Source organism: Scyliorhinus torazame, chromosome 12, assembly GCF_047496885.1.
Source record: "Scyliorhinus torazame isolate Kashiwa2021f chromosome 12, sScyTor2.1, whole genome shotgun sequence".
Taxonomy (NCBI): Eukaryota; Metazoa; Chordata; class Chondrichthyes; order Carcharhiniformes; family Scyliorhinidae; genus Scyliorhinus; species Scyliorhinus torazame.
Genome location: NC_092718.1, coordinates 201,039,736 through 201,058,315, shown reverse-complemented (window position 1 = coordinate 201,058,315; position 18,580 = coordinate 201,039,736). Strand labels below are relative to the sequence as shown.

At 48.9% G+C, this 18,580-nt stretch overlaps 1 protein-coding gene across 1 annotated transcript in view; it reads right to left on the bottom strand.

Moving 5' to 3' along the window:
• Positions 1 to 18,580, bottom strand: part of tlcd1 (TLC domain containing 1) — a 62,496-nt gene that overhangs the window by 20,603 nt on the left and 23,313 nt on the right. The window contains exons 2-3 of the mRNA XM_072469660.1: positions 16,546 to 16,628; positions 9,975 to 10,057 (exon numbers count right to left, since the gene is read on the bottom strand). Of these exons, the coding sequence (XP_072325761.1) occupies positions 9,975 to 10,057; positions 16,546 to 16,628 (166 nt within the window). The remainder of the gene's footprint in view (positions 1 to 9,974; positions 10,058 to 16,545; positions 16,629 to 18,580) is intronic.

Genomic DNA, 18,580 nt, shown 5'->3' with positions numbered 1-18,580 from the left:
TCGCCCAGTGCCCCACGGCCACTCGCCCAGTGCCCCGCGGCCACTCGCCCAGTGCCCCACCGCCACTCGCCCAGTGCCCCACGGCCACTCGCCCAGTGCCCCACGGCCACTCGCCCAGTGCCCCACGGCCACTCGCCCAGTGCCCCACGGCCACTCGCCCAGTGCCCCACGGCCACTCGCCCAGTGCCCCACGGCCACTCGCCCAGTGCTCCACGGCCACTCGCCCAGTGCCCCACGGCCACTCGCCCAGTGTTCCACGGCCACTCGCCCAGTGTTCCACCGCCACTCGCCCAGTGTCCCACCGCCACTCGCCCAGTGTCCCACCGCCACTCGCCCAGTGTCCCACCGCCACTCGCCCAGTGTCCCGCGGCCACTCGCCCAGTGCCCCGCGGCCACTCGCCCAGTGTTCCACGGCCACTCGCCCAGTGCCCCACGGCCACTCGCCCAGTGCCCCGCGGCCACTCGCCCAGTGCCCCGCGGCCACTCGCCCAGTGTTCCACGGCCACTCGCCCAGTGTCCCACCGCCACTCGCCCAGTATCCATTATGGGCAGACCTCTGGCTGTCTTTGAAATGGACATTTAAAAATAAACTTCTAACAATATAATAGAGCCATCAACCAAATACTTCAAACTGAAAAAACTCTCATTCATTCACAAAAGCCATTCATAAAAATTAAGTTCTGTCAAGTGATCAAACGATCACTTATTGACTTACCACAAAGACAATTCCTAATAAGGGTTAATCAAGGAAACAAATTTGGGAGGGTTGCCCATTCACTTGGCAACTACCCAAGTTAGGTATCTGGGGGTGCAGTACCTAGAGATTGGGACGGCTTCGTAAATTGAACTTCACAAGCCAGCTGGGATCTACAGTTGTGGGACAGCGTGGGTTCAATCGGTCAAGATGATCATTTTTCTAGAGTTCCTATTTTTATTCCAATTCCTGCTGGTTTTTCTTCCAAAACCATTTGTTTTGGGATTGGAGCGGTTGATCTCGTCGTTTATCTGGGCAGGTAAGATAGCCAGGATATGGAAAACAGTGCTTCAGCCAAGACAGCAGACGGGGGGTTTGGCTCTTCTGAATTTGATTTGTTACTATTCGGCAGCGAATGCCGCGAAGGTGCTCGGCTGCTACAGGGTTCAGGAGGCAATTTGGGTAATGATAGAGTCAGGTCCATATAGGGGGTCACTGGTAACGGCTCCACTTTCTCCCCAGGGAAACACTTGGGCAATCCGATGGTGGTGGCTACACTGAAGATATGGCCGGTGTCGAAGCTGGCGGCGATCTGTGCGAATCACATGTTTGAACCGGCTAGGTTAGATGCTGGATTCCAGAGTTGGGATAAGGGGGTGGTAGGAATGAGTGATTCGTTTCTGGAGAGGTGGTTCACGTGTTTGGAGGAGTTGACAGATGTTTGGGATCCCTCAGTCAGAAACATTCCGGTATAAGCAGGTGCGGGATTTTGCAAGGAAGGTCTTTTCAACGTTTCCAGTAATGCCGCCTTCCTCACTGTTTGAGAGAGTGCAGTTGGTGGTGGGTACGGTGGAAGGGGGAGGGGCGAGAACCTCAGGAATCTATGGACGCGATTCTCCAGAAAGATTTCTAAGTGTGGTAGAGAGCGGGAATTGCCGCGACCTTTCTGATGCTTGGCCCAGCGATGCCGGCAACACAATGCAACGTTAATTGGTCCGCTTAACAAGGCCTCCCATGCTTCTCGCCGCAAATGAAGGCTTGCCAGCTGATTCGCCGGGACTGCACTCGCTAGCCCCCAGCTAACAAGGTCGAGCAGCACTTGCTCAGCCAACCCCAGCTCGCAATAATGGCACCGAGGAGACCAACCTCAAAATTCGAGGACGCAGATCTGGGAGGCGGCTAGACACCGTGGAGGCCAGGAAGGATGCCGTGTTCCCCGGAGGGAACCGGAGAGTCAGCCACAAGGCAGCCAGTGCTGCCTGGGATGAGAAGGCAGCAGCTGTGAGCTCGGGGAGTGTGACCAGGGGGACTGGTCTCCAATGCAGGAAGAAGGTCAATGTCCTAAACCGGGCAGCACGAATGAGTAGACACCAACGCCCCCCACCCCACCAAGGAAGCATCCACCCCCAACTCCCTATGCGACCCCCAACCCTCCCTCCAACCCCCCCCCCTCCCTTTACACACACCCTCCCACCACTGTGCACCAGGCATGTGGCTAACAATGTCGTCTCTGTATCCCTCAGGAGAAGCTCTCACATAATCGTTGGGAGAGGACCCAGACTGACGGAGGGATGCCTGACTTAAGAATCCTCACCTCCTTCGAGAAGCATGCCCCGGAGTTGACTGGGGTTGCCGAGGACCGATCGGTCACCCACGCGGAGGCTGGCGGGTGCTGCAGAGGTGAGGAACGCCAGGCTCCACCAGAGGACCTGTCAAAAGTGAGTTGTTATTGCCTTACTGACTGACCCATCCCTCCCACTGACCACAGGTCCTCCAGCGCGGCCCATCCTGGGTGGGATCCTCTCCTGACTCCGAGGGGAACACCTCGGAGGAGAGCTCCGAAGTTGCAACCATTATAGTCGCAACACAGCTATCATCCCCACCCTCCACCAGTGCAGATACACACACCTTGGTGGGAAATATTAGTGTACATCAGGTGGAGGCAGGAACCCCCAGGCAAGACAGCAGTCAGAGAGCTGCTGGATCCCAGGACCCAGCTGGGTCCCAGCTGGATGCTGAGCCTGTGGTACAGAGGTACTCGGAGCCGATTGAGATGATAGGGTGTAGCTGGGACATTCAGAGGGAGATTTCAACGTCACTCCAGGTGCTTGGATGAGTCCCAGAGGCTACGGGTGCAGGAGATGGTGCCGGCAATGTGTGGCACCGAGGCCAACACTGCTAGGATGGCAACCACAGTGGAAAGCCTGGTGCACAACGTCGGCACCATTAGTGAAGGTGTCCAAGGCGTCGCGCAGTCAGTGACGGTCATGGCTGAGGGTCTCGGCAGAATGTCCGACTTGCTGGGGGATGCCACCCAATACCAGGCTGACCTTGGTGAAGTTCTGCAGGACATGTCCCACAGATAGGAATGGCTGAGACGCTGCGGAGCTTGTCCCAGTCACAGGTGGGCATGGCGGAGGTGCTGCAGAGCATGTACCAGTCACTGAGGAGCATCGCTGAGGGCGTCAACACGATGGTATGGACCATGGAGAGCCGCCAGAGCTGGCAGAGCCAGATGATGCAGGGGCAGCCGGGGCTCGAACCATCTGTTCCTCCATCCCATGTGAACCCCAGGGCCCTATGGCCACCGACCGACCGGGAGGGAGCATTGGGTGCCAGCCCAAACCCGTCCCATGGAGTGGCGATGGTGGCCACCAGCTCCCTCGAGTTCCACCCCTCTGATGAGGATGCGTCTCGCAGTCAGCTCACGGGACAGGGCGGAACGGCTGTGCATGTGCAGTCGACAAGTGCGCTGGGGCCTCCAGCCTCAGAAGATGCCCGCCAGGGGCATCGAAGGCCATGGGACGAGGTACGAAGCTGGCTGCCTCCACCTTAGATGTGCATCCTGGGGATACACCTAGACCTAGCGGTAGAGCTATGAGGGCCAAGCATGTTGAGGATCACTGAGGGCACCGGGGAGGGGGAGCCGCATCATCAGAGAGTGTGGGATTGTAAAACACATTAAACACCTTTGTGCATGATCCTGTTAGGGTGGAGATCAACCTCCACCCTGTGCCCTGGCGTGACGGGGGGACCTTTTGGAATTCTTGACGCTTGAAAAGGTCAAATTTGAACTGAGGGGAAGGATGGAGAGGTTCTACAATTCATGGGTGTTATTCATTATGCACTTTTGAGAATTGGATCACATCGAACATTAAGGGGGAGGGGGACTGTATGTGTTAATGGTGACTATGGGTGATTCCTTTTTGTCATTTGTTTATGTTAACATGCAGGCTAATGTTTTGGGGGTTTGATAGGAGGATGGGATCGTTGTTACGAACCCTTGGCCAATCTCTCCAGGCAGCCCCTCTCCCTGTGGCACCCATCCACCCTCCGGCCGTGGACATGTCCCCCGAGCTGTGTCTCATCCCCTGGGTGTTCGGTTATTGATTGTTACATGTGTGGTGTTACCTCCCACAATGTTCAGGCACAGTGTCCAGGCATCAAGGTGTGACTGGGATTCTAGGCAAGACTTCCACGTGCTACATGGCCTGCCCACTCTCAGGAATCCACTTGAGACGTGTGAAATGCTCACTGAACCACGATTGCCAATTCCCGATCAGCAATAGCCTTCAGCCGCATGGCCGGAAGCCTCGGCAATTGGTGGGTGTTATGGGTGGTCGTTGGGGCACACAGGCAGGGACAAGGATTGCCCCTGGAACAGGTAAATGGTCCAGGGATTGGCATGGTGCTGCTGCGAGTGGTTGCCCCTCCCAATTCCCCCCCCCCCCCACCTTCTTATGGCGGTCCACCCCTGTGGAGATTTCCCCAGCCGTGGGTCCCTCACCCCCCACCAAGCGCTGGGGTGGCAAGCCCAGCACCCCGGGTTCTTCACCTGCGAACAAAGATGGTTACTCACCTTCTAGGCTCCCTACAGAAGTCCTTCCACCAGGTGCACGTTTTTGAAAAGGAGTACTAATTGGTGCTAGCGTGAGCACTTACTGGGGAGGCCGCTGAATGACAGGATGCCATTGGATACGGGTTGGCTCCCGTGAATTGCATGGAAATTGGGCTTAAGTGGTGATAATTGGTTTCTTGCCTTGCTCCTGCGAGATCCCAATTTCACCTACGGGCTGGTTGCATCGCAAACTATTTGGTGGCTAGCACGGTTCTCATTTTTGGCCTCTCCCACTATTCACCGGCCTCGTTTTGCTTGAGCGAGAGCGTAATGAGGCCGGAAGATCACGCCCTATGGGAGGATGCTGGAGGAGGATATGTTATCGCTGGAGGGAGTTGAAGCGAAGTGGGAGGAAGAGTTGGAAATGGCTCTGGAGGATGGTGTGTGGTGTTGCGCATAGTGAACGGCACAAGGTTATGGTTAATACAAGTAAAGGTGGTGCACAGGGCACATCTAACCAGGTTGAGCATGAGCCGGTTGTTTGCGGAAGTGGAGGACAAGTGTGAGCGGTATGGGAGGGGCTGCCCAATCATGTTCACATGTTTTGGTCTTGTCCTGAGTTGGGGAGGTTTTGGGTCTCTTTCTTCAGCACCATGTCGGCAATCTTGCACATGAATTTGGAGTTTGGAGCCCAATCCCCTAAGGGCCATACTCAAGGTGTCGGACCTGCCAGAGCTATGGTGTGGGGGGGGGGGGGGGGGGGAGATGTTTTAGCCTTCGGCTCGCTGAATGCTTGCCCCATGTCTCAGTGTGGCTGGGGGATTTAATGGAATTCCTATACCTTGAAAAAGTTAAGTTCACCTTTCAAGGTTGATCGAGGTGTTCTACAAAAGATAGCGCTCGTTCATTCTGTATTTCAAAGAGTTGATCACCATCAGCTGCTTGGGGGGGGGGGGGGGGGCGGGGGGGGGAAAGAGTGTTTTCGCTTTGTACTATATTTGTTTGGGATGGGGTATGTTTGTGTTTCTTATTGATAAAATGTTAAAATCATAATAAAAAATACTTTAAATAAGACGGTTAATCAAAATGTGCTTGATCAATGTTTCAAAAGTGTTTGGAACTCCGCCAAGCATTCATAATGGACTCAGCTATCAAAACAAACCCCAGAAAAATCTAAACAATGGAGTCCAATGAAACCTGAGAAAACAGATAGCTTTCTTTCTGAGCTACACTGGATTTCATGTCATTCAAAGTATTCGATGAATAGGTAGCTGTTTTTGTTTTCCCAAGTGAAGATTTTTTTTTCCAACTAATAAGGGATCTGGGCACTTAAATCACTTGAAATTAGTACAGCACCAGGAATATGGGTTCAATTCCAGCCTTGGGTGACTGTGTGGAGTTTGCACCCCCCCCCCCGCCCCCGTCTGCGTGGGTTGCCTCCGGGTGCTCTGGTTTCCTCCCATAGTCCAAAGATGTGCGTGGGGATAAGGCAGGGGAGTGGGCCTAGGTTAGGTGCTCTTTCAGAGGATTGGTGCAGACTTGATGGACCGAATGGACTGTAGGAATTCTATGATAGAGATCCCAAGTAGTGTGTTCTTTAGTTTTGAATGCATAACATTATTTTTTCCACAGGAAACGTACTCAAATGCATTGCAACACTTGTGGTTAATGCAATGGTCAACTTATCTTTTCAGGAAGAGGCGTAATATGAATCACTGCAGTTTAAATACATCTAATGACAAAATAATATCTAAAAGTGCCATTTGAAGTTGTGAAATCATTTAACATTTAACTGGCAGAGAGTTCCTACCTCCTCAGCAGGCATCTGTCAGTGATTACAAAAACTCTCCAGTGAGCTGGGGTTTTTTAGGGCTTCCAAAATACACACCAGTGCATGAAAAAGGTAGTTGGGGGAGAAAACCAATTTCCTATGGGGTTCACAGTGAGAACCCTGACCTCAGAGGAGGTGCATGTGGGGGCCACATACTGAAGCCTTCCTGACCTACGAAAATAGCGCCGGCTCGGGAACGGAGAGGAAATTCCTTTTTGCAGTCAAAAACTTAAAGATTTCAGGTTTGCCAATCCTATTTCAGCCTCTATCAGGTGATTAAAATCCACGCCATCACGTCCGAAAGATGCCCCAGAATACAACACATATGCAGAGGAGAAAACAAATTTGGCACTAAGTTGGAGGGAGGAACTTGCAGATATGTAGGTATTTTTGGAAAGCAGGAGGGGCAGAATTATGGCTATGGTATTAGTGCATTAAAGGGTGATTTTCCCAACATTATGATCCTATCTTTACCCTCTGAAGGCACGTATCAGAGATCATGTGCAAACCACAGCTGATTTTCTGACCAGAATTCTCTCAAGCTATCGCCGACATGTTCAACAGCAGGCACAGGGCCAAATATGGCGGGGGGGGGGGGGGGGGGGGGGGAAAGGGGGCAGAAAGAATTTTCATGTTGGCCTGAATTTACAGTGGGTTCTTCCACTGGTACCTTCCATGGTGGATCGGTATACCCACCAGATGGCTGACATGAACCTCATCCCATTAACGGAATGCAGAGGAAAGCCTGACCCCCACATCAGGTTCGCCGCAATGCCGGCGAGAAAACACGCCAGCGTTAAGTGCATCTGGCACGATGTGGCGATCAGATGTCGGGACTCAGCTGAACAATACCTGGGGCTGCTTCCGGAGTTCAGGATGTAGGCCGCCCATAAACCTGGAACACCGTAGCAATGGGTTGGGTGTGCATAAGCAGGTGGACCTTCCAGGTTAGGGGGTTCCATCTTCCAACCTCAGAATGTTTCAGGAGATCCATCTTCATTCTTGGAAGGTCCATCTTCCGATCTCGGCATGCTTCCAAGCATCTATCGTCATTTTCAGGAGGTCCACTGGCTTTCTTTGATAGTGGATCAGTGATGTTGGGTGCCTTTTCAGTAAGGCATCCAGAAATGAAGGTGGACTAGGCGCTATCCAGGCCTGCCCAGCCACCGAATCTGGCGTAAAACACTCGGGTGCACAATTAATTAGGTCAGGGGCGGATGATTTGGCATGTTTTCCCACTGGCCACCGCAGCTGATCTCAAAATGGGAGAATTTGGCCGGTAGTTGGAGAATAATGCATAGCCTTCACCAGAATTCCCGTCTCGGGCAGCACGGTGGCACAGTGGTTAGCATTGCTGCCTCACGGCGTTGACGTCCAAAGTTCAATCCCGGCTCTGGGTGACTGTCCGTATGGAGTTTGAACATTCTCCCCGTGTTTGTGTGGGTTTCGCCCCCACAACCCAAAAATGTGCAGGGTAGATGGATTGGCCACACTAAATTGCCCCTTAATTGGAAAAATTTAATTGGGTACTCTAAATTTATATTAATGTTAAAAAAAAGAATTCCCGTCTATTGTCTCAGTGGGCAAGGCTCATCAATAGGTAGGGCGGCACAGTGGCACAGTTTGCACTGCTGCCTAACGGCACCAAAGACCCGGGTACAATCCCGGCTTTGGGTCACTGTCCGTGTGGAGTTCACACATGTCTGCATGGGTCTCACCCCCGCAACCCAAAAATGTGCAAGGTAGGTGGATTGGTCATGCTAAATTTCCCCTCAATTGGAAAAAAAGTTTTTAAAAGGCTGATCGCTCGGCGTATAAAATGAAAAAAAATCCGTGACATTTAGACTCTTAATATTTGCATTGCACAATTTCAAGAGCTAAGTATTGGCATCGGTTCTTTATTTTGCCCTCAATGGAATTATATCTTTTGGTTTTTAATTCAGTTTCCTGCTCTTTTCGATGATAACAAAAATAGCATTGTTTATAATTCTACTAATATCATAAGGGCGTATGTATTAAATAGCCTTTTCATCCATCTTCGGTGCAGGAAGCAAAATGGTTTCACTGTTCTCCAGCGACTTGTTCAATGTCTTGCTGAGGGCTGATTGTCATTATGTAAATTTATCTGCAGCCTGGCTGATCTGTAACATTCCAGTCTGTGGTGATCTTGTGATTAACCTACATACTAATGTAAAAATTTACATGACAGATTGTCAGCAACTTAAAACAGCCAAACCCCAAAAATAAACTTCAGGCACAATACTGTACATAAAATGTTCATAATACTGGTTGTAAGTCATATGACAAGAGTACTAATTTTCTTGAGTGCCGAGGGAACTTTAATTGGTATTATTCTTTTATAATCATCTTTTTTTCCCCAAGTCTGTTATCTATTATGAACACTGAACTACTGGTTGATATCTTACTCCTACTTATTACTTAAGTATTTAACTCTATTTCCCAGTGTTCACCAATTATAATAGACATGCCATTCTCCCGCTTTTTTCATTTGCTCTCAGTTATATTTCAGTATAGAAAGTACAAGATAGAGTTCCAGGTGCACAACACAAACAGCTGAAAAGTCAAATTTACCACTTAACAAGCACATAACACATTAATATAAAAATGCAGACCCTGCCTCTGGCTTTCACCCCCGCCCCCTCCCGCCACCGGCCCCCCAACCCACACACACACCCACACCCTGCCACCTCCCCCAGCCACGCTCCAAACGACGCAATCCACTCTGCCATGTTAGTGAGCGTACTGGATTCCAAATCCACCCGTCCCTCCCCCACCTGGGAACACGTAGCCCTGCCAGAACCACAAATTTGCTACTTTTATTTAAAGCAGCACGGGAACAGGAACAACCACGCACCCACCAGCCTCTCTGCTGGATTATTATTATTTCAAGAAGCATTCCTGCATTCCTTCTTCTCATCGTGGAGTTAATAAAAAGGAGGGTGGGGGGGTATACCAAGTGCCGGAAATCTGTATCCTCCTTCCCAATTCTGAACTTTATTTTCACATGGACTGCTACATCCTCCTAAATGTTTCTGTTTTTCTACTACAACCCACTCCATCCTCCAGTTGGCCACCCCACCCCACCACAAGTAATAGTGCAGACATTGCAAATAGCAGGGAAAGGGTGAGGGACCAATGCTCTGTTGTGAGGAACAGCGTGAAGAGTGCAATTGTTAAGCAGGGAAGCGGGGAGCAGATGTGTTGAGGGTGGGGGTGGCTGTCTTGAAAGATACATTACACAAGTAGAGGTCGTGCAGGAAGACAAAGGAACAGAAAAAAAAGTTGCTGGAAAAGATGCGAAAATCAGTACACTCCCTGATTTGGGATACATACTTTTGGCAGGCATGGTTCCCCACCAAGTGTGACTCATAAAATTAGCCCCTGTGTTGCAATAGCAGATACTGCTGTCAGTTGCTATAACAACTGCTGCTTTCTCAATGTTGAGCATGTGTGCACAGGCAAGAGGTAGTTAATGCAGCCTAAAGCCGAATATTACAGCTTTCTCAGAACCGATTTACTCCTCCAGCATAACGTATTTCACAAAGTACAAACTCGAACTTCAAAGTTGATCTGTTACACAATATAATTACCAACACATGGTGCACCAGGAACTCCCATGATGCTCTAGATTGGCCATTCATGACGATATCAGCCACATCTTGAATGAAATAACCTAGAAGGAACAAGTCAAAAAGCTATTAATTTGTTACTTAAAGAGGACCAGAGCTGTAACGCACTTATTCAAATAGCGGGTCAAGAGATTGCTAAACGGTTTAAGAAAATATATGCAAAAAACATGTTTCCCACCGACGTGTTCAGTAGGTTCACCAGCTGCTGTGAGATCAGAAGGCCAGGATGCCCCAGGCTTGAACCTGCGCTGAGTTAGCTGATCAGGGTGGAGTGCAGTTTGCCAGGAAGGGGGAGGGAAATTGAGAGAGTTGTTGTTCTTTAATGCTGTCCAGTGACTTTGCTGGGAGCTCACAACTGTAAAAACAGATTGCTTTGGCTCCTGTGGTTGAATGATCTCCCAGTGCTCACTATACAGGCTGGCATGGGACCAATCACCATTGTGCAGGATTCCCAACCTTCAAGGGAAAAAGGAGGAAGGACACAAATCAGAGGGGACCGCCACACCAAACTTCAGTTACAGTAATAGTCAAAATCTTCCATTTACTTAATGCATGTGTATTTTAATTGTGCACTTTGCATTGGGGCGGTTTCTTGATTTTTACTATTCTGCATTCAATTACATTTAAGCCAGATTTTGAAAGACCAAACTTGCTTCTGTATAGCACATTACCACCATGTTCACAGGAGATTCGCAAGCATTCCAGTACCAGCGATTTTTTTCAGTATAGTGATTGTCGTTTCTTAAGCAAACACAGCAGCCAATGTGCATGCAGTAAGGGCTCACAAACAACAAATAGATAAATGACTAGCTTTATGGAGGAGGCGGAGATGCACTGGTAATCATAGAATCTACAGTGCAGGAGGCCGCCATTCGGCCCATCGAGTCTGCACCGGCTCTTGGAAAGAGCACCCCACCCAAGGTCAACACCTCCACCCTATCCCCATAACCCAGTAACCCCACCCAACACTAAGGGCAATTTTGGGCACGAAGGGCAATTTATCATGGCCAATCTACCTAACCTGCACATCTTTGGACTGTGGGAGGAAACCGGAGCACCCGGGAGGTAACCCACGCACACACGGGGAGGATGTGCAGACTCCGCACAGACAGTGACCCAAGCTGGAATCAAACCTGGGACCCTGGAGCTGTGAAGCAACAGTTTAACCACTGGGCTACCGTCCCGCCCCTTGTTTCTTGATCTAATCAATATTTCTATCACAAAGATTAGTGTCTTGGTAGGTGTGAAAAAGATATTTTATGCACAGTTTTGAGCCATTCCTTACATCAGGGTTAAGGAACAACTTATTTTACAGAAGATCCGGAGGAGAGTGGTTCCTATCGGCCAATATTTCTTTTGAATGTGAACACAAAGTTGTTGGCTAAGGTGTTGGCGATGTGCTTGGAGGATTGTGTGCCGGGCGTGGTAGCCGACGATCAAACAGGGTTCGTGAAGGAGGCAACAGTTGTCGTCGAACACTGTGGTGATGAAGCCCCGACGGGAAAGGGAGGGGATAATATCTATGGACGTGGAGAAGGCGTTTGACCAGGTTGAATGGGAGTACCTCTTTGAAGTACTGGAGCAGTCTGGTTTGGGGCCAGGGTTTGTGGGTTGGATAAAGATGTTGTATAGGGCCTCCACTGCGAGTGTACGCACGAATACTATAAGTTCGGGGTATTTTTGCCTGCATCGGGAAATGAGGCAGGGGTGTCCACTGTCCCCCTTGCGTTTTGCAGTAGCGATGGAGCCACTGGCAGTGGCGCTTAGGGTTTCAACGAAGTGGCGAGGGATAGAGAGAGGGTGGGTGGAACATAGAGTGGCCCTGTACACGGATGACCTCCCACTATATGTCACGGACCCGATTGCAAGTCTAGATAGTATTATGGGGATCCGATGAAATTTCAGTCGTTTTCAGGGTATCAACTTTATGCGGGAAAGAGTGAAGTATTTGTGGTCAATGCTCAGGTACAAGGGAGGGATTGGAGAAGTTACCGTTTCAACTGGCTAAGTCGAGCCTCCGCTATTCGGGGATACGGGTGGCACATAATTGGGCTCAGTTACACAAATTGAACTTGGCTAATCTGGTGGACGGGGTGAGGGAGGATTTCAAGAGGTGGGATGTTTTCTCGTTATCATTAGCAGGGCGGATCCAGAGCGTAAAGATTACGGTGCTCCTGACGTTTTTGTTAGTTTACAGAATCTCCTGATTTTTGTGCCTAAGTAATTTTGGGGAGGGTAAACGGGGTGATCACAGACTTCATATGGGTGGGGAAAGCGCCCAAGATTCGGAGAGTATTTTTGGAGAGAGGTAGGCGGAGGGGAGACCTGGCTCTGCCAAACTTGTTGAAATATTACTGGGCAGCGAATGCCGAGGAGGTGCGGAAGTGGGTCGTGGAGGAGGAGGGGTCGATGTGGGGGCAGACGGAGGAGGTATTGTGTAAGAGGACAAGTCTGAGGGCACTGGTAATGGTGCCCCTTCTGTTTTTGCCAGCTAACTACTCCACGAGCCCGGTGGTGGTAACCATGTGAAGGGTCTGGAATCAGACCAGGCAGTATTTTATGATTGAGGGCATGTCGTTGTGGGCGCCGATCTGTGGCAATCAGGGTTGGATGCAACGTATAGGGTGTGGGGGCGGGAGGGGATTGAGAGGTTTAGGGATTTATTTGTGGAAGGTAGGTTTGCAGAGTGGGAGAATTGGAGGGGAAGTTTGAGTTGCCAAAGGGGAATGGGTTTCCGTTCTTAGGGATGTTAGGAGGGAGCTGGCTACGTTTCCACGGTTGCCACCCGCTTCGTTACTTGAAAAGATTGTGTCCCAGGATGTGATACCTACGGGCAGCTTATGGTGGGGGAGGGAGCTTCGTTGAGGGAAGATAAAAGAAAGTGGGGTATTTAGCGGGGGAGGCCCTGCTGAGGGCAAACGCGACATCCCCCTGTGTGCGATTAAATCAAATTCAATTTAAAGTGGTGCATAGAATGCACATGACAAAGTCGCTTATGAGTTGGTTCTTTCTGGAGGTGGAGGACCAGCGTGAGTGGTGTTAAGGGGGGCCAGCAAATCATACTCACATGTTTTGTTCATGCCTGAAATTGAGGAGGTCTGGGAGTCCTTATTGGGAACCATGTCAGAGATTATGGGGGTGTGAGTGGCTCGGAGCCCGTGGATGGTGATATTTGGGGCTTCGGAGGGTCTGGGAGTGCAGGTGGGGAGAGAGGCTTTGCTTCCCTGATTGCCCGGAGGCGGATCTTGCTAGGGTGGGGGGGCTCTGGAGCCGGACAAAGCTACAAGATGGGTGAGTGACTTGGCGGAATTCTTGCATCTGGAGAAGGTAAAGTTCGCCATTCGAGGGTTGGAGGAGGGGTTCCTTTTGAGGTGGAGGTTATTCAACTCCTACTCCCAGGATCTGTGAATGTCATTGGTGGTGGGGTTGGTTTATTGTTGTGTGTTATAGTCATTATTATTTTATTGGTTAGTTATAAAACAGGGTGTGTATGGTGTTAGGGTAGTGGGGTGGGACTAGATGATAGATGTATAAAGATGGTGGTGTTTTTATGAAATGAAAACGCCTCGACTAAAAATATTTTAAAAAAATAAACTTTCCTCCTGTACAGTAGGCAAAGAGCACAAATGGAAATGAAATTGTTAAATGTAAATTTAAAGGAATATTCTTTACCTCATCTGTAAAATAATAGCTATTTGTGTCATGTCATTTTGTTGCATTCTGTGCCAAGCGGTTTTGTAAATTAAGTACTGAAAGCACAGAAAGCAAGCTGTTTGTGATGCTGCATTTTGGTTACTATCTTTCTTCTCTTTTAGTCTCCTCACAATTTTCTTTGCATCAACTGCTTTCTTCCAGAGAAAATTTATCTCTTTATACAATTCCCTCCCATTATTTTTTTCCTCAACCAATTTTGCTTTTCCCCTTCTGACCCATTTCCACGGAAGTTTATTTCAACAAAACATTTTTCGATTTTTCCCTTTTGTAAGGATTGCCTTAGATTTAGAAAGAGCGATGGGGGGTTTTCACTACAACGGAGAGCTTGTAGTGGCAACCGGCACTGTTATATGGAGGGGGCAGTAGTGGGAGATAGCACTATGATGGAGAGGAAGTGGTCCTGAGATGGCACCTTGATGGAGAGGAACGAGTTGTGGATGACATCGGTGGAGAGAAACAAAGTTATGTTGCAGTCCAATAACCCTTCACAAGAACTCTTTCCTCAGTTCTGATGAAAGGTCATTGGCCAGAAACATTGGGCGGGATTTACCGGCTGTTCACACTGGCGGGCAAGTCCGGTCGCACGCTGGCACACGGGCTTCCTGGCGACGAGGATGCCGTCACCGGGAAATCACGTTGACGACTGCAGGGTCGATAGATCCCGCTGGCGGGCCACCACCTCCACCGCCGAAAAACACGAGGTGGTGTGGTCGGTAAATCCCGCCCATTAACTCTGTTTATCTCTGCAGATGCTGCCTGACCTGCTGAATATTTGCAGTGTGTTGTTGTAGTGGTAGATGGCGCTAGGATGGAGCAGACGTGGTGTGGGATAGCACTCTAGGAGGATGAATAAGAGGTACAGGCTCTCTGATGGGTGGGAGAGAGAGGAATGGGAACACTAATGGACAGGAACACGAGCTGTAAAGGAGTATCTCCTGGCCTACACAGTGATTAATTGGCAGACATGTAACAATCCAGCCAACAATTCCAAGACCAAATGTTGCACCCCAACTTCCACACTGGCTGAGATCAGATAATCTCAGCAGATTGGGTATTAAATCTGCTCAGTATGGTTTAGTTACATATTGGTGGTATCATCAACCCTGCATGTAAAACAATTTTAGTGGCACCACTTAATTCATGTTTTTTAGCCTGCTCCTCTATACTACAAACTAAGAGTAAATGAAAACAAAACTTTTATTTTACAGTACCACAAAACCCAGTGACGACTAGAGGATAAACTGAATGCTTTCATACGCCAAGGTGACACTGGACAGTGGGTTGATCTTGAATGGTTATAGGGAGAGCAAAGAAGGAATGGAATTGAAGATTCTGGTAACACTGAAATCTATAATAGGTGCAAGTCTTTTATTTCTTCCGATGAATGGGTACTGGTGCTGTACTAATGCTTGCCTCAAATTTATGCCTGGAATTTAAAATAATGTAGCCAGTCTGTCACAAACTGTTGATCCCATCAGTGTCAGAAGCCTCTATAGCATCAAGTTTAAGAACCCATGTGATCACCCCATTATTAATTTTCAAAACAGCAGATAAAAGGTAAATTTTGTTACTGATGCCCGGATAAATTTGTATTTATGCTCAAGTCCTGCATGATTTGGATTCTAAGTACCCCTGTGGTGAAAAGAATAGTTTTAAAATTATTCTACTAATCAGAACATTGGAACATAGGAAAGTGCAGGATCTAAATGATGCTGTAAGCCATCTGGCCAACTCATAAACAAGCTCCACTCAAGCACCAACTTCCTTCACTATTTACCTCCAGTGTCTATTTACCAAATTTGTCCCAGGGAAGAACTACGCTTACGGGCTTAGACCTGGGATAAGCGGGGATAGATAAAGAAGTGGAAACACCCAGAGCCTCTCCCCAAATACAAGCTGTTGTGTGAATCTAATTTAGACAATGGTAAAATTGAAAGTGACCTTCGAGGGCTATACTGCTTGCTTAAAATTCACTTGAATGAGTTGAGAGAAATGCAGTACTAAACATAAACCGAGACTCCAGCTGCAGTGCACAGGGAGGAGTCATTCTTGTTATTCTTTTGTGGTTAGTCCTGCTATTTGCTGCATGGTGCCATGGAATCTAGCTCAAGCAACATTACAACTGCAAGTCAACAGAAATAATGCCAGTTGAAAACAAAGGTTTTCCAATATAAAACTGAAAATGTAATTAACTTTATGACACCATCACAGCAACATAGTGTCAACTATAATGAATTCCTAATTTTGTAGTGAAATTATTTCATCATAGAATCCCTACAGGACAGTAAGGCCATTTGGCCCATCGAGTCCACACCGGCCCTTGGAAAGAGCAGCCCACACCTCCACCCTATTCCCGTAACCTAGTAACCCCACCTAACCATTTGGACACTAAGGGGCAATGTAGCATGGCCAATCCACCTAACCTGCTCATCTTTGCAGTAAAACAAAGTATTTGACAATTACCAAGCTAATATTTTCATCAAATCACTATGACCATTGCTGCCACAATACTGACAAATTATAGCAGCGTTATAAAAGGAGTCTTTCTTATAAAGGATTCCAAGGTGGGAGATAAACATTAGATTTGAGCTTTGAGCAAGCAACCAGCTGTGTATGAAAACCATTGGGCAGGTTTCTCCGGCACGCCATCGGGATTCTCCGTCTCGCCGGCTGGTCCAGGGGGTTTCCCATTATGGGGCAGCCCCACGCCGTCGGGAAACCCCCGGGCTGCTGGCAAAACGGTGAATCCCGACGGCGGAGAATTCAGCCCATTATTTTTCATACTGCCTATGACATTCCATATGACTGAGATTCTCACCTGTGGAAACACAAACGAGCAAGTACGAAAAGGAACTTTGGAACGTAAAGATTTCAGTTAACATTTCAGGAGAGTTGTATACGCTGCAAAAGAGAAAAAAATAGAGATACGTTATATTGTTGAAATTTATCTTACAGAAACCAAGTTGCGCTACAGTGTGCTGTACAAAATTGGCTAATTTAACCTGACCACCCTTGCCTAGTAGTGCACCTCCTTTATTAATAGGCAGTGTTATTTACTGCAGACAATTTACTTTTGTAAGCTCATGTTTCACAAATAATTGTTTTTAAGCACTTTTCAATTTCTTATTTGTTTTATGGAACAAAGGCAACACAGACTAGACAGTGGTTCTGGAATCACATGAGGTCAGAGAAGGACAGCAGGCCTGTCCCTGAGAGATGTTGGTGAACCCGTTGGGTTTTTAATGACATTCTGAGACCGTTTTCACAGCTATCTTTTCCAGTCCACAGAATTGTTGAATTGAACTCATACCTTCTCAGTAACTAGTCCACTATACTAGGGTTACCAGCGTACACATTTTCATGGGAAACCGGAGGTAATTTTCCCATATTTGTCATCAAAAACTTATTCGTTTCTCTTTTTCTGGATCATGTTTTCTTGTCTTCACATTGTGGAGGTTCCATGTATGACTCCTTTCAACATATTGTTACTCAACATGTATTTTACTAACTGTGAACTGCACACATCTATTGCCAATTTTATTTCAGGAATTGTATTCTTGCAAATCCAAATGAGGTCAGGTTCCAATTCTCTATGTACAGTCATATAATTGCAAGGTTTGATTTTACTGTGTTTGTATTCTCACATCCCCAGGCATTTTCTCTATCCATTTACAATAACACAAAATGGATGTATTCCAAGACTGTGAAAAAATATCATTAGAAGAGAAAGCTAGTGGACTTCCGGTGGCGGCCATGGTGTGAGTGGTCGCACATTTGGTGGCCCCCACTCATGGTGGACCTTTTGGACCTTTTCCCCGGCTAATGGCGGGGCTGAGAGATTGTAAAAGGTGCAGGAGGGGTGGAAGGAGAGAGCGTCCCACCGGTGTCTGGATTCGTGGACCAGAAGTGGTCGAAAAGGAGGGAACAATCGTCGAAGGCTGGAGTGGTGTCTGCGACACAGGGGAAGATGGCGGAGGGTCGGGGTCTGATCCTGCCTGCCCAGTGGTCGACGAAGCAGCTGGTGAGCTTACTCCATGCAAACGTGGCCAGCGGAAGAAGAACTTGGAGGGCCTGGCCAGGGTGGTGGACCCGGTATAGGCGGAGATCGACCGCATGAGACGAGGTTGAAGGCCCAGGGCCAGGCAATCCAGAAGGTGGAGGAGGCGGTGGGGGAACATGAGGAGCAACTTGCCTCGATTGCAGTGGAGAAAGGGTTGATGCGGGATCAACAGAGGCGGCGGCAGGAGAAAGTGGAGGACCTGGGGAAATCGGTCACACAGGCAGAATGTCAGAATCGTGGGCCTGGCGGAGGGCAGTGAGGGAGCGGATGTCGACGCTTATGTGGCGTAGATGTTTGAAAAGCTGCTGGGAGAGGGGGGGCATTTGCTCGGCCCCTGGAAGTGGATCATGCGCACAGGGGCTAATGAGGAAGCCACAGGGGAACGCGCCGCTGAGGGCGATGGTTGTCCACCTGCACCAGTTCTTGGATGAGGAACAGATTTTGAGGTGGGCCAGGCAGACGAGACACTACACCGAGGAAGGTCGTGAGCTGCGTGTTTGTCAGGGCCTGGGTGCGGAGCTGGCCAAAAGGAGAGCGGTGTCCAACAAGGTGAAGGCGGCCCTCTTTAAGAAGGTGAAGTTTGGTATGCTATACCCGGCGTGCCTGTGGGTGACATACAAAGATTGGGAACTCTACTTTGGGACACCAGAGGAGGCGATGGGGTTTGTCAGAGTCAATGAACTGGCAGGAGAAGGAGGATATTGATCTCTGGAGGAGATGTTCCCGTTCTGTATTTTTGTGGTTTGTCTGGATCACGTTTGCAATGTGGTTGGGGCCATTGGTTGTTTTGTTC